The following is a 15,494-nucleotide window of genomic DNA, read 5'->3' as shown; positions in this document are numbered from 1 at the left end:
TCTCCTTAGATCAAAATATTATTATTAACTCTTCTCCATCTAACAACCTGCCATCAAGAAGAGCTCACTCTCTGACAGCATCTGGATCTCCCAGTTTAGGAGCTACATCACCAGCAAGACCAGTCTCCTCTCCTGTAATATCATCAAGCAAAAGTCAGTCTAGGTAAGGACAGAATCAATGCTTTGATTTAAAAAGAAAAGAAGCTACTATTACTTACTTACCATCAAATGTGGGGTTTGTGCCAAACTGGCAAAATTTGACAAAAACAGCTCCAGAAATGTCATTAGCCTTTTTGTAGACATCTAAAACACATTGTAGAACAGCACAAAACATTTAAGCTAAAATGCCATGAATCTGAGGATGGCTTTGTAGCAGGTCCCTGTGCAGCACGCTTCAGTTTATGTCTGTTACAGAAGCAGATTGGAATGCTGTTCCAAAACTACACAAATAAGGAGCTTAACTCTTTCACCAGATCTTCTCCAAAACATAGTTCTAGGCACCTTCTGTATAGTAAAAATCAACAGAAATGTTATAGATGTGTGAACTGAAGTTCTGAGATTTCTCAGCATAAATAATTTCTACCTGGGGGAGTAATAACTTTTGCTGACATTCCTGGTGATGACTGCACTACTGTCTTGGGAATTGGAGGAACAGATTTGGAATCTTCCTCTTACAGGCCTCTTTTTCTTGAACATTCATCCTTTTTGTGTCACTTAGGGAATGTTAAAGGTTATGCTGTTGCAATGTGTGCAGTAACAGTGCATTATTTTATTAATGCTGTAAATACTAATGGTGATGGTTGTAGTAATTACAGTATTAACAATATAATGTAACAATGATAATATGTCAGGGATGTGGACAGTACTTCATGACATACAAGAGGACAGCCTCAACAGAGGCTTTCCAGTGCCTTTCAGAGAAGGAATGCTGAAATATCGTTATGAATATGAATCTTCGGGGTTCCAGGACAGCAACAGTAAACAGTGGAAGAGATTACTGCTGCTGGTAGAACATTATTTTTGAAGAGTTGTGTCTTGTGCAATGGTTTCTGTTGTGTATTTCTCGGGGATCATATGTATACTAAAAATAGTTGGATTTGGCAACAGGTATGAGTAGTAGAGCCACCTGTGAACATAAGTGGTTGGCTTAACACTGGTTTGTGAGGCTCTGTGTTCTTCTTGTTTTTCACTGTCATTCACAAACTTGGATTTGTCTTGGTAAGCAATTATTCTTTTATTTTTTTGCAAGGATGAGAACAGCTTTCTTTCACATTGAACTGAAGAAATACTGCTTTTCTATCTCTGGAAAATGCTTCCGTGTTTTGCAAATCTTCTTTTTGCTTTTATGCCAGAATAGTTGTTGTCTCTAAATGAGATTAAAAGGCTCAATGGAGAACTCGCATTCCCTGGGAAAGGACAGCTAATGTTCCTTTAAATCCTCTCAGAACTGCATGGATCTCTTTGTAGCTAAGCACTGTGGACCTCCCCCAGTTATCACAGGTTTTCCCTGGAAAAGTTGTCTGGCACCTCCTCAGCATTGCTTCACAGAGAAATCCCAAATTTGCTATGACCCTTCTTGCTAGAACTTGTTCAGGATGTAGCTTATGGCTGTTTCATATGTCCAGAAGAAGTCTTCCTCAGAACAGATTTACATGTTTTACCCATTATCGTGACCCAGTTTTCATGAGCCATTAATAAATTTGGAGCACTGGAGAGTTTTATTCTGAACACAGGTAGCTTGCACCTGCTTCTGTCATTCCTTCAAAGCAGATGGGCATCCGACAAATTTCCACATTCCTTGGAAATCTAGTGCCACTTGTAAGGTGGAGGAAGCAGGAGAATGGTTGATAAGGCCACTGGAACACAGAGCACTAGAGATGGGGGCTTTTTTGGGAAGAGAGAATAAACCTCCTGTCTCATTAACTATTTACAGGTGTAATCCAGACTGCTACTAGTTGCAGTTTTGGTTGTTGGTGATGATGGGGTTTTCTTGGGGGTTTGGGGCTTCTTTTTTGAAAACTTTTTGTTTGTATTATTTCCCACTACTCTGGAAGATAATCTTATTGATCAGATAGGATGAAATGCTGAGCATTTTCTTCTGCTCTTGGTCTCCCATTTGGTACTCTGCAGTTCCAGTCTGTTTTCTGGAGTCTAGAGACTTTCCTCATCATGGTTTATTTTTCCTCTCTGATAAAAATGCTAGGAATTATTTTAGCTAAAAAAAGTTATATGCAGTATGTCTCAGTACTTGCCATAGTGATGTCAAACAAATCGAACATTATCAACTAAAATAGATGGTATTTTTTAGTACTTTTAAATCACATTGTGTTTCCAATTGCATGCATCCATCTCATGCCAGGAGTAAACTCAGGAATCTGGTCCAGCATATTTATGTAAGAAGTCACCTGATTGCAGGCAAGTCTTTAGGAACACTGGACAACAAGCTGGTCCTGTTTTGCCATCACAGCTGTTGGAACTATTTGTATTGAACCTGATGGCAAAATTAATAGATTAATGGATCTGTATATTTGAACATTACAGAGCAATAAAATCTGACACATGGTCTGATATTTTGAAGGAAATACTGTCACTTCTGCAGTTAGTTATGGTTTAAACTAGATAGTTCTTGATATTTGTGTTGTTTGCTTAGTTCCTGCCCTTTTCAGGATGCTGGTGCTGGCAGATCCCATTCCTGTAATGTGTGTTCATTGGTGTTTAGGCCCAGGAAGGGGCTCAAGAGCTCAGCCCCTCATTGCAAGTTACTACATGTTGTTCACTAAGGACTTGTTCATACTGCTCAAGTCAGGGTCTAACTGTATTTACCAGTGTAAATCCTCTAGTAGCCTAAAGATTTTGGGTTGTGACTTTTGGAAATGTGCTGGTTCTACTTCAAAAGCCTTTTTCAGCTACACAACTTAGATTAATGATTGCAGTTACTGAACAATCTATTTTATTATTTCATCTTCAATGAACCTTATACGCAGCCCGCATTTCAAGAATACTGGCATTGTTTTCTTTAAAGGGAAAATAAGTGCTTTCATTTGTGCTATGTGCATCAGGCCTTTTTCCACATGAAAGTTTTAAATTGCATGATATGCGTTATTCATTCTGGTAAAGTTTTCAGTTGTCTTGAAGGAAAAAAATAGCTCCTATAAAGCAAGAAGGTAAAAACCATCATAATGCATCTTATGAGATAGTGCTTAATTTGCTTCTTCCAGATTTTGTTAACAAATGCATTAAGGAGAACACAAATAAACTGTTAATACAGTAATGCATAATATTTCAATTAAGTAGAGGTTTAATATAACCAAACTACAGCAGTCTTTTTTGGATTTAGCACCTGGAGCAGCAGTAGCTGGCATGGCCGCGTCAAAGGAGGAATGAAGGGATTTCAGAACTTCATGGTGTCTGATAGTAACATGACTTTTGTGGAATTTGTAGAGCTCTTCAAATCTTTCAGGTAAAAGATTTTTTTTTTCTATGCTAATTTCATTCATCCAAGTTTATAAAAGAGCAAAAATTGAACTTCTCTGCTCTTTTTGCAGTGTCCGTAGCCGCAAGGATCTGAAAGACCTTTTTGATGTTTATGCTGTGCCTTGCAACCGGTCTGGCTTAGAGCCTACTCCACTTTATACTAATTTGAAGATTGATGAAAATAGCAGTGGATTCCAGCCTGATTTAGGTTTGTTAAAGAGAAAAATGCAGCTGTTAGACTGCTGAGCAACTTCAGTTATTGGCCTTAAAAAAATGCATCTCAGTCAGTCTCATTATCAGTTATAAGTTTAAGTCAGGGGCTGCTGCCATGCCTCCACTAATACCTAGTTAGCAGGGTTTAAGACAAAAATGAAGTGAAGGAAAAGTATTCCAGCTTTCCACTAGACAGATATATTTGTAACTGGTAATAGCAGAAGAATAAAGCTTGTTGCTGAATGGCTGAGCCCAGGGATCTGTAGGATCAGGGATCAGGTTGCAGGAGCCCTGGAAGGGCTAAAACACTGTGCAAATATAGGGAGGAGAAATGAGGAGGCTGTACCCTGTGTCCCATTTGGCTGTTTTTTCTTATCTAGTTTCCTAGTGGATCTGCTTTATGTGGGATAAGGGGGAAGGAAGCCTCTGTCCCCTTTTACATTTCTCAGTCACCATAATCTAAGTCTGGGACTTTGGCCACATGTAAAGAAAACAGTCTTTCTGCCAAGCAGCTTGTGGGGAGGGTGTAGAGCAATTGGCACAGGAGACTGGAAGAAGATAAAAGGTGATTGAACAGGAAGGGTATGGGGTTGCACACAGTGAAGGAAAGGCTTTGAGGCTGTACATGGTGGTGAGAGGGAGCAGGAGAGTCCTGGGCGTGTGAGAGGCTGTGGATCCATGTTAAAGGTTCCAGGATTTTGTTCAGAGTCATTGGACACCTGTAGTCCACTCACATGCATGCTTAATGTTCTCTCTTCTATTAGTGGATAGAAACAAGATGGTTTTGTTCTGATCGAGTGTGTCAGTGCTAAAACACTCAGTGAAATACTTGTGTGTATTGTACACTACATTATATTCTATATGGGATATATAATACGCATAATTATTTAGCTTATATTTTTATTTCCTCATTTTTCTTTTAAGATTTGTTGACTAGAAATGTTTCAGACCTTGGTTTGTTCATTAAGAGCCGGCAGCAGCTATCAGACAACCAGAGGCAAATATCTGATGCTATTGCTGCTGCCAGCATCGTAACCAATGGTACTGGAGTTGAAAGCACATCGCTGGGAGTATTTGGAGTAGGAATCCAGCAGCTGAATGACTTCCTAGTGAATTGTCAAGGAGAACACTGCACCTATGATGAAATCCTCAGTATTATCCAGGTCTGCAATACAAATATCTTTCCTTTTTACTAGAATTTGTGGTAGTTCCATTTTGCCCATTAACGTTGTATGCTGTTCAGAATAGCATCTGTGTGGGTATCTCCTTTCACAGTGATATTGTCTCTGCAGTTTACTTGAATTTAAAATTTAATACTATCTTTATTTTGGGCTAGAAAATTGTATGGATGTCCATAAATATATCCATTTTTAAAAAACGCAAATAAATAGTTCTATTAGCTATGTGTACTTTAGCAGGGAGGGGATGTCACTAGCTAGGAAAAGTGTTTGTGACAGTTCATTTATTTCTCCTTGTCTGTGACCACATTTGATTGAGCATAACCCTGCTTTGGAACTTTAAAAAGCACCATTTACATGTATTTTTATTTTATTGTAAAAAAAATTTCCAGAGGAAACATGGACATTTTATTCCCTTGTGTACAATGGCTGATGATTTTAGAAAGTGTGTAGAAAAATTTTTATTCCTCGAAACATGCATGATTAATGTACTCCAAAACTAAGCACCCATTTAGCAGTTAACAAAGGCTAAAAGCTATATATAACTATCAACATGCAAGACAGAATTGCAAAGTTTGAAAGACAGAAATTCTAAAGAAACTTCAAGTTGGAATACCACAAATCTTGTTAACTTGAGATGGTGGTATGTTGTATTTAAGCATAATAGATGGGAGTAGGATACCTGATCACAAATCTTTCTTAATTTCAACTTAATTGCCATCTCAGCTTTGAACAGGAGGTTGGATTGCACAATCTCCCAACATCCTTTTCAACCTGAATAATTCTTTGATTTATGATTATGACTTTAGTATGTTTGTTTAGTGATTTGTAAAACACAATTTGCAGGCACCTGATTATTTTATCCACAAAACATGGTTTTACATACTAACTGTTCAGTGCTATGAGCAGACTACATATAAAAACATGACATAGACGTATTTCTAAGAATTGTTATTATATATCTCTTTAATTCCTTCCTCCTTATAGAAATTTGAGCCTAGTGTGAACATGTGCCAGCAGGGGCTGCTATCTTTTGAAGGATTTGCAAGGTAATTACTTATGCACTAATTTATATATACATGTGTGTGTATATATATATGTGTGTGTGTATATATATATATATATATGTTAAAAGATGATACAAGTGTATTGATGTTTCTAGGAGAGTCAGAAAATGCTCAGCACAGCATAAAATTTCCTCACATTTTCTCACTTCTAGATTTTTGATGGATAAAGACAACTTTGCCTCCAAAAATGATGAATCACAGGAGAATGCTGAGGACTTGCACTTTCCTCTCTCATATTACTACATAGAATCCTCACACAATACTTACCTTACTGGCCATCAGCTTAAAGGGGAGTCCTCAGTGGAGCTCTACAGCCAGGTATGCAGGATTGGATTGTTCTGTAGCTTTCAACATGAACTTGTTTGTTTTACTGGTAAGTTTCAGGAACATGACCCTTTTGCTTTGAAAATCTAAATGTCCTAAACCCCTGCTTGCAAAACTTTGGAAAACATGATGTGTGGGAAAGCTGCCTGTAAGAACAGTTGTGCTCAAATGCCTTTTCTAAGGCAAAAAAATGGGTTTAGTTTGAGATTCATAGCATTTAGACACCAGTCGGTCTGACCCAACCTACTAAAATTAGACTTTCCCACAGGAAAGACTGATCTAATATTTTAGTTCATTCAGATGTCAAAAACACTACTGAAATACTGTACATTGCACTGCAAAGACAAATTTCAAATAGAACTTCTACAAAGGTTACTTCTAGGAATATTATACAGATTTTAGACTTTATGCCTGGTTGGTGGTGAACAGGCGAGGAACAAATTCTCCCTTGGGCTTTCAGTTCTATGTTTGTTTGTATATATATATTTGTATGTCTGTGAGTTTGCAAAATGCTGGAGAAAGCATCAAACTTCCTATCAGTAGTGTTTTCATTATGCTGAGTTAATGACTCACCATTGAGAAATGACTCATCTGGTGTCCCATGTGCTGTCTCACCTGTGGCTATAGACAGAGAGGTGAGGCCGTGTTAGGAAATCCTGAATAACATGAATGTACTGAGTAATGCAGTTGCAGAGGTTCCTGCAGTAGCACTGCATAGTGATCTTAGTATTGTGTTGGTAATAGATGGGAAGTGAGATAGAGATCAACTGCCTTCAAGGTTTGCATGATTAAGAAGAGCTTCTTCCTGTCCCTCAAGTGGCTGTTGCCTGCTGAAGGGGCTCTGTTCTGGCTCCTTTAGTCTGGCTCTCACAGAAGTGGTGGAGTGCCAGCTATGGACACAACTGCCTGAAATCAAATTATTCAGGTTTTGAGTAGAAATAATTTTTTATTTGTTCATGAATGGTTTTGCTGCAAATGGGTTTGATTGTTGAGATCTTTCTATTCAGTAAAATATTAAATTGTAGTACAGATGACAGGCATGCTAAATACTGATAGCAATAATAAACTGGGCTACCACAAGATGGGTTATCTCTCCCTTCATCCTTCCTCTTTGCTTCCTTCATTGGTTTTTTTAGCAATGGCTTTCTAAATAAATAAATGAATAATTTAAAAATTGATGAATGAATTGATGGCTGTAAATTAGCTTAATATAATTAAGATGGCCTGGCACATTTCCATTTTAACTATCCTCACAGAAATTTTTAAGACATCATTTCCAGACTTTTATTTATAAAACTAACAATAACAAAAAAGCCCCCAACAAACAAACTGCACGTGCTTTCCCCCTAAGCTGTCATGGGAGCAACCTGGAATAAATTGCTATGTTGCTTTATAGCTGCTTTTGCAGGTAGAAATATGGAAATGTTTCTCTCTCTCAGGAAATTAAGCTGTACAATAAGAACCACCTTCTGCAAACAGATTCCATGTGTCCTCTAAGATACCATGAATTTGAAAGCTTTATGGTAATTTTTCCAAGAACATATGTGCTTTCTTAATTTTCCCATCGTTTTTCACTGGGAAATAAGGAATTCAGTTAGGGAATGCACTTATCTGGGCACTATACCTTCTGTGGGCTGTATACTTCACAGAAATTGCTCTTTCCAGCAATTTTGTTGAATCACTGGGCTTTCATTCATCTCTGCAATGTCTGTCTTCTACTTTGATGGTATGATGCTGTGTCTTATATGTGCTTACACTGCTCAATTGCATTGTAGGTCCTTTTACAAGGTTGCAGAAGTGTAGAATTAGACTGCTGGGATGGTGATGACGGGATGCCTATCATTTATCATGGGCACACTCTTACTACAAAGATCTCTTTTAAGGTATGCTGGTAATTGCACATAGAAACAAAAAAGTGAGAAGTTATTTTTTCTGTAACAAAGGGAAAAAGTAATTGCCTACTAGAAAAATACAAATTCTGATGGGCTAAATTCTAATAGAATATAAACTATAGATTATGTCAGACATTAAATTCTCAGCAGTAAATATTACACTTTTCAAATTAGTTTTTGTAGCATATATAGGGTAATTTTCTGTCTTTTTGTTGTTACATAAGTAACAAAAGTGGGTATTGCCACTTGTGTTGTAACAAGATGTCAGCTTGCTTTGAAAGTACACTGTGGCCTCTCCCTTCTTCCAGAGGAAAGCAGATGTCCAACCCCCCTCTCAGCTAACAGTAGCTGAACTGAGTGCTGCAGAATGATCCCACATTCTTTCAATGGCCTTTCTCTCTCGCAGGAGGTGGTTGAAGCCATTGATCGCAACGCGTTCATCACTTCCGACCTGCCAGTCATCATCTCCATAGAAAACCACTGCTCGCTGCCTCAGCAGCGCAAGATGGCCGAGATTTTCAAGGTAGGCCGTAAACTGCGGGAAGTTATTCCATGCTCATGCCTTGGGATTTTCCATAATACCTCACGTGTTCTTGATATTTCAGAATGTATTTGGAGATAAGTTGGTGACAAAGTTTTTATTTGAGAGCGACTTTTCCGATGATCCCATGCTTCCTTCCCCTGGCCAACTACGAAGAAAAATCCTGCTTAAAAACAAGAAGCTGAAAGCCCATCAAACACCAGTGGATATATTGAAACAAAAGGTAAAGCCCTTCCTTAACAGCAAGCAGTGAGACCCAACTCTTGTTAGAAATAGTTCCTTTGTGTTTGAAGTTTTTGCTAATCTCATATGTACAGCAGAATAATCTAATACACATTCATGCTTGGAAGACTCACAGTGGATTGCAGTGCTTTCAAATAAGTAGACAACACATACAGTAAATTATAGCTACAGCTTAACTAAATTTTAGTGTATATTAATTTTATAAAACTTCATAATATTATGATTAACACCACATGCCCTACGTGACAAATAGAAATGAATCTTTTTCTGTGAGGCTATAACATTCGCTGTTCATGTTTATTTGAGAAGTAGTGATATGCATCGAGTATGTGTGTATAATTGTAGTAATTTTTGGTAGAGTTCTGCTTTGTTTCTTTTTTCATATTCAAACCAGGCAAATACTCAATTTCTTACTGACTTTTTGTGGGGGACTCTGCTACTCAAATAGTGCTTATTCCCATGTGAGAATTTTTTTGATTTCTAAAAATTAGGGCTTCATCTCTAGTAGCCTCAATCTAATAATGTCTATGGTTAGTCAGCAGTTAGATGGAATCCTTGAAAACTAACAGCCATTACCCAAAATGTAAGCACAATTGCATTAGACTTAAATTCTTGTTATCAGAGGAGTAAATCACACTGATCATACCAGTATATGGATATTCTCCATCTTCTGAAAAAGTATTTAACTGTTTCTGAAACAGCATACCTCAGACTAGAAAAAGGCAGTCTTGAATGATGTGCAACGTGGCCATTTTCCCATAATTAATTAGGTTTCATATCTTATTAAGTCTTTTTCTTGCAATACAAGTTCTCTTTATATTCAAACCCTTAAAGGGGTATTTTATCTCGATCTTAACAATCTTATTTATTTCTCACTTAATCTATTCATTGCTTTCATATAAACAAAATAAGATGCAAAGAGTGATGAAAATTCTTTTTCTTTTTAAAAGTCCTTAGCAATAATGTAGTAAGTGCTTCTGTTGTTGTAGGCTCACCAGCTGGCACATATGCAAGCACAGGCTAGTAATGGTGCTAGCAACCCCACACCTACCAATGAAGAGGAAGAAGATGAAGAGGATGAATATGACTATGACTATGAATCTCTCTCTGATGGTAACTATAGTTATTTTTTTTGGGTTTTTTTCATTACAGTGCTTTTTTTAGAACTGTAGTAATAAGATATGTGAATATTCTAGTTCAGGAATGAGCTAGGTACACAGTGTCCTTGCATGAGTCTGAAAAGGCTGGAATTCTTCAGCTGGTAGAGAAGAGGACTGAGGGGTGAATTGGAAGCAGGTTTACTGAGTCATGGAGTGGTGGATTAAGGGAAGCAGAGAATGCTACTCGTTAGATCTAGGAGGTGCTCAGTAAAACAAGTGGAAGATCAGTCTAAAACAAGTAAAATGTTTGTGCAGCTCATAGTAAACTTTTGGAATTTGCTGCTGTGGGAAATCGCAGAGCCAAATGGCATTAGCATATAAAAAAAAAGGATTGGACAAATTCATGGGCAGATTTATAAGCAAATGTTACCAGTAGCAGTATTTGGTCCAACATCCCTGTTATTCAGCAGCTGTGATTGTTGGGATGGTACTAGGGAAGTGGACCATGATTAGTGGCTGGTTGCTCTGTTGCCACTGCCAGAAAGAGAATACTAGGCTAGATGGACAACTGGCACAGCTGGGGATGGTCTCCTGAGTGATCAGTGAAGTACTTCACTCACTGAACCTTAAGTCTAGTGGGGACCTGTTCTAAGTACCGTGTTCAGAGAAGATGTAAGGCTTGAGCATGTCCTGCAGCACAGGACTTCTTTCCAGATGGTCTCTTACTTACATTACTTTCTTCTGTGTTTAGGGATTTAAAAAATAGTCATAAAATTAATGAATGCATTTCAGGACTTGACACTGCTTGTGGAATAGCAGTGTTATTTATGAGTTTGATGTCAATGCTGCCTTCAGTTGCATTTTGCCTGAAAGTTGGCGTAACTGGCTACTTGAGCATACTCTTCGTGATGAACAGAGTAGAGGTAGTGTAGATAGTAAATTGCTGTGAAAACTTAGATCTTTGCTAACAGACTTGCCAAGAAAATATTGCAAACTTAATTGCAGTAAGTGACTTTTGAGCACTGTTCTAGTTAAGAGAAGGTTTGAGAAATCTGAAACTAGCAAGAAACATTCACACCTCCAGTATACAAAGGAATCTGCAGAATGGTATACTACTTTATTACAATGATTATTCTTTGGAGTCTTTAATTGTGTTAATATTTTGTTAAAACTAATCTAAATAATGGTCTGTAAACTTTCTAAAACAGATTCAGGTTTTTTTTTTTACCGATACTTTTTTTTGCTTAAGGCTAATAGTTTTACAGCTGACACTTATTTTTCATTTCTCTGGCTCTAAATCTTAATCCCCTGTACTCTTATTCCCTCTCTGACTCGTTTCCCTGTAGCTGATGTCCTTAATGCTTCTCCTGCTCCTAACAGCCAGGAAGGTAAAAGCCATTTGGTTGAGCATTTTAACTGCATGAAATCAGCACTGCATCTTCAGCCTGTTCAATGTGACAGTGTGAATATATAGTTTTTACTTCATATTATAAATGCAAGTAGATATTCTTATATGGCATTGTTAACTGTTCAGGAACTGTTAGAAACCTGCATGTGTGACACTTGTTATGCATAAAAAGAATATGGTCAAAGCATCAGGAATATCAGGAATGAATTGAACCATTCCTTTTGTGACAACTGCAGTATTTTGGTCCAGAAAGACCACATCATTATTAGGCATACTATTCTCTGAAAAATATGTAGCTTTGAAGAGGTATTTCTATAGATGTAAAAAATACTTGTGCATGGTGAAAGCAAGCAGAGGAAAGCCAAAACTTGCTGTACAAAATGTGTACATATTTGATGGGGTTAACTGTGATTGGACTTTGGCATTTTTTTGTCATTCAGGAGTATCAGTTGTTTTTAGATGGAAAACTTAAATCATTAGATGGTTTGGGTTTAAAGATCTGAGCACAAAAGGATGGGCTTTAAAGGAAGTGCAATGTCTCAACTAAATACAAGCATTAAATTTTTAAACAGAAGGTTACTACTCAAGGATGATGCTTTGACCAGCAAATGTATTATTTTACCATCTGGTTATTCATATAAGATTCACAGCACTGTCCACAAATACTGTTAATTCAAATTCAGTTTTCATTTGAAATTGTTTGGATTTATTAAAATCCCATTAATTTTTAGATAATATTCTTGAAGACCGACCTGAGAATAAATTATCAAGTGATAAACTGCAGTTTGAATATAATGAAGAGACTGCCAAACGACTAAAGAAGGCTGACTGTGCTACTTACAATAATAAAGGAAAGGTAGTTCTGCTTTTTCCCCCCTTCTTCTCAGCTATGCTTTGATAGATAACCAGGTTCCAAAGGATTTGGACAGTTCAGATAACTGAGACTTAGATGGCAAATGCACTTTAGAGAAGAGAAATAATAGAAAGCATGGAAGGACAGCAGAGAAAATAGCTTAAATAGAATAGATGCTCACCATACTGTTCAAGAAAAGTCCTCAGAATTTATTGTATATATAGGCTGCTTGGCTGAAAATTAGATCCAGAAGCTTATTTAGATATTTCATTCCATTGATATTGATGGAACTGAAGATTTCATCTGAATATTCCGCATCTTTGTGTTTCAAAATAAGTTTAAAATACCACACTAAAATATCAGATAACCACAACACCTCTTATTAAATCATCTGAAAGAGGAACCAGTGTATTGCTGTTTAGTATATTGTAGATTCTTCTCAACATGGATGTGTTTTGTCTAAATGTTTGTAGGACTCACTCTGAATAAGGCCTTTACACACTACTGCAGAATCAGTAACAGGTATTTATGCAGAAATCTGCGCATGGGAGGGAGATTTGTTAGGTGAGAACAGAAACCATTGAGGAAAAAAGAGAGAAAATATTTCAAAGACATAAGTAAGATATGCAAGAGTTCTTCCACATTCAGTAATACTATTATTAAATGTTCTTGGTGTTGTCACTCAGGTTTATGACATGGAGCTGGGTGAAGAATTCTATCTTCCTCAAAATAAGAAGGAAAGCAGACAAATAGCTCCAGAGCTATCAGATCTTGTCATTTACTGTCAAGCTGTAAAGTTCCCGGGTAAGTACACTGCCCTGTTTTATTGCTTTAAGCTTTCTAATTCCTGGAGACATTATGTTTATGTTTTGAATTAGTTTGAAGTAGTCGAGGAGGTTCGTTCTTCATGATTTGGTAGTCTTCCTAGTAACAGCTCCTGGCTGAGAAGTAGTGTTCATAAATTATGTGAATACATACTGTTTGTCATATTAAAATGTTTACAAAAGTGAAATTTGCCAGTCTTCACAACTTAGACAACTGCTTCACTGCCAAATGCCAGATGACAGAAAGCTTTATCTTAAGAGCTCCGAGTTTCCATGTAAGGACCTACTGAATTAAGAAGGAAAATACTCTTAAGACCTTGAAGGAGGAGTGTGTCACATTCCTTTAAGTGACCTCGGTTTAGTGTGTTTCACCTTTGCCTGCAGCTGCATCTTCTGTTCTTTCCCAAGTGGACAGGAGAGGAGCCATTTGCAGGGGTAAAGCAACTTTTCCTGGGGTGAGAGAGGGCAGCTGCTTGCACACTCTCACACAGTCTTCATGGAAGCAGTTACGGAAATAGGAGAATCTTCTTCTGTACAGTAGGAAGAATAATGTTTGCAGAGAAAAGGAGAGGGAGTGACTGAAGAGATCACTGATAGTTACTTGTTCAGTACTGAAATGTGAGGCTGGGTATATTTTGGCTCATACTGTGTACATAAATACTTTTAAATTGAGAATTTATTGTTTATTGATGTGTTTAATGTTTAAATGAAAAATCTGCTTTTTAGTGGAATGGTTTTCTGTGGAAAAGTGAGCAATTCTGCCAAAACATGATCTTATACAAATAGAACTATAATCAGATTAGAGAAGCTAACCAAACATAAAATAGTGTCAAATAGGCAAGATAAACATGCTGGAAAATGGACAGACATTCTTTTCTAATCTTTTATAACTTTAAGAATTGTAGGTGTCACTTGTAAAAATAATGACTTCTAAAAATTCAAATCTGATACTCTTTTTAATGAAATCTGCAATGAGATATCTTTCAAGTAAAATATTTTCTTTTAAAGAAAGATATTCAAGATTAAATGGGGATAGTTAGGGTTGTTCCAAGCATTTTGACACACAGAAAAATTCTGATATTCTAAGAAAACTTTGAAATATTTTATTTTTAATGTAATACTGGTTATAAAAGAAATACCTGCTTCCTTCTCAAATTTCTTCCTCTTGCTTTAAAGAGATCATGAATAGAACAATTAAGAAAATTATCTACTTTCGCAGATAAACACATGAAACTGTAGAAATTACTTTTCCAACAAACTTTGTCTCCTTTGAGACAAATACTGCCTCCTCTGAGGTAACGTAGACTTCCATGGCCACCGTGCCACTGATTGGATTCCTCTGCTCAGCTGGAGGGCACAGACATGGTGCAGTGCCCTGCCCCAGTACTGTCCATTAAATGAGGGGAGCAAAGCTGGTAGATCCATGACTATGTAGCCCTACTGCCTGTGCAGTAAAAATCCAAGAGTTTTGGAAATAGAGAGGGCAGAATTCATGTCAGTGTCTGATCAATGGTGTAAATACTTTATTTCTCCATATGTCTTCATGTATTTTTGTTCTGTGTTTACCCTTGCCTACATCCCTGAATGCTAATCACTGATTTGTGACTATAAAAAAGGACAAGGACCATTATGTTCACTTTCCCCAACTTACTGGGTAACACAGACTTCCCTAAGTGTTCCCTGGTCAAAACAGAATTTTTCATGTGGAGAAAATAGCATTTCTTGTTTATAAAACCTCTGGTAACAAGGAACCCAGCATAGCTCATGTTGTTTCTGTGCTTTTTGACCTTACAGTCCTTGCTTAACTTGAATTTCAGTGTGTTAGATGTCACTGCACCCTTATTTGAGAGGCTGAATGTCTGTTCTCTGGGTTCACCCAAGCTGAGGGCAGTGGAGCAGCCCTGAGCACTGCTACTGGCACTTGGCTCGTCGCCTTGGAGCTGAGATTCTTACACAATGACTAGAGAAACTGAGTACATAAAAGCAGGATTTGCACAACCAAGTGGAGGGAGCAAGGAGTCACCTGAGCTCACCAGCAAGAAATTTGGTCACCATCTCCATCATATCAGATTATCTGCCCCTTTATTAATTTCTTTTCAAGAAATTACAGTGAACATAGAAAGGGGAACCCTACATATAAAAGTGCTGTAAATTCTCTTTCAAGGTCTTCAAACCTGCAGACTTTCTCTTGGTCTGAAAGATGTGGTGAGAAAGTGGCAATTACAGTTTAACCTGTTAGTTAGTATGGTGAGAATGAGAAGGGCAGGGAAGCTTTCAGTCCTGTGGACTAAAAATCTAGAAGCAGTAAAGCAGTGTGCTTATATCTAACACATGAGATGGGCACTAAACTCTGTAACTCAAAGAACATGGCACAGGG

General features: G+C 37.4%; 1 protein-coding gene across 4 annotated transcripts in view; it reads left to right on the top strand.

Annotated features, from left to right (window-relative positions):
• The window catches only part of PLCE1 (phospholipase C epsilon 1), a 149,861-nt gene that overhangs the window by 117,063 nt on the left and 17,304 nt on the right, over nucleotides 1-15,494 (top strand). For all 4 annotated transcript variants that reach the window (XM_017726044.1, XM_008643911.2, XM_017726046.1 and 1 more), the window contains 12 exons: nucleotides 10-163; nucleotides 3,338-3,460; nucleotides 3,546-3,682; nucleotides 4,612-4,850; nucleotides 5,853-5,914; nucleotides 6,085-6,250; nucleotides 8,032-8,139; nucleotides 8,555-8,671; nucleotides 8,754-8,912; nucleotides 9,922-10,045; nucleotides 12,172-12,296; nucleotides 12,980-13,097. In XM_017726044.1, the coding sequence (XP_017581533.1) occupies nucleotides 10-163; nucleotides 3,338-3,460; nucleotides 3,546-3,682; nucleotides 4,612-4,850; nucleotides 5,853-5,914; nucleotides 6,085-6,250; nucleotides 8,032-8,139; nucleotides 8,555-8,671; nucleotides 8,754-8,912; nucleotides 9,922-10,045; nucleotides 12,172-12,296; nucleotides 12,980-13,097 (1,632 nt within the window). The remainder of the gene's footprint in view (nucleotides 1-9; nucleotides 164-3,337; nucleotides 3,461-3,545; nucleotides 3,683-4,611; nucleotides 4,851-5,852; nucleotides 5,915-6,084; nucleotides 6,251-8,031; nucleotides 8,140-8,554; nucleotides 8,672-8,753; nucleotides 8,913-9,921; nucleotides 10,046-12,171; nucleotides 12,297-12,979; nucleotides 13,098-15,494) is intronic.

This window comes from Corvus brachyrhynchos, unplaced genomic scaffold (genome assembly GCF_000691975.1).
Source record: "Corvus brachyrhynchos isolate BGI_N302 unplaced genomic scaffold, ASM69197v1 scaffold61, whole genome shotgun sequence".
In the NCBI taxonomy this organism is placed as follows: Eukaryota; Metazoa; Chordata; class Aves; order Passeriformes; family Corvidae; genus Corvus; species Corvus brachyrhynchos.
The sequence above is the reverse complement of the archived record's forward strand: the minus strand, read 5'-3'. Positions and strand labels throughout refer to the sequence as shown.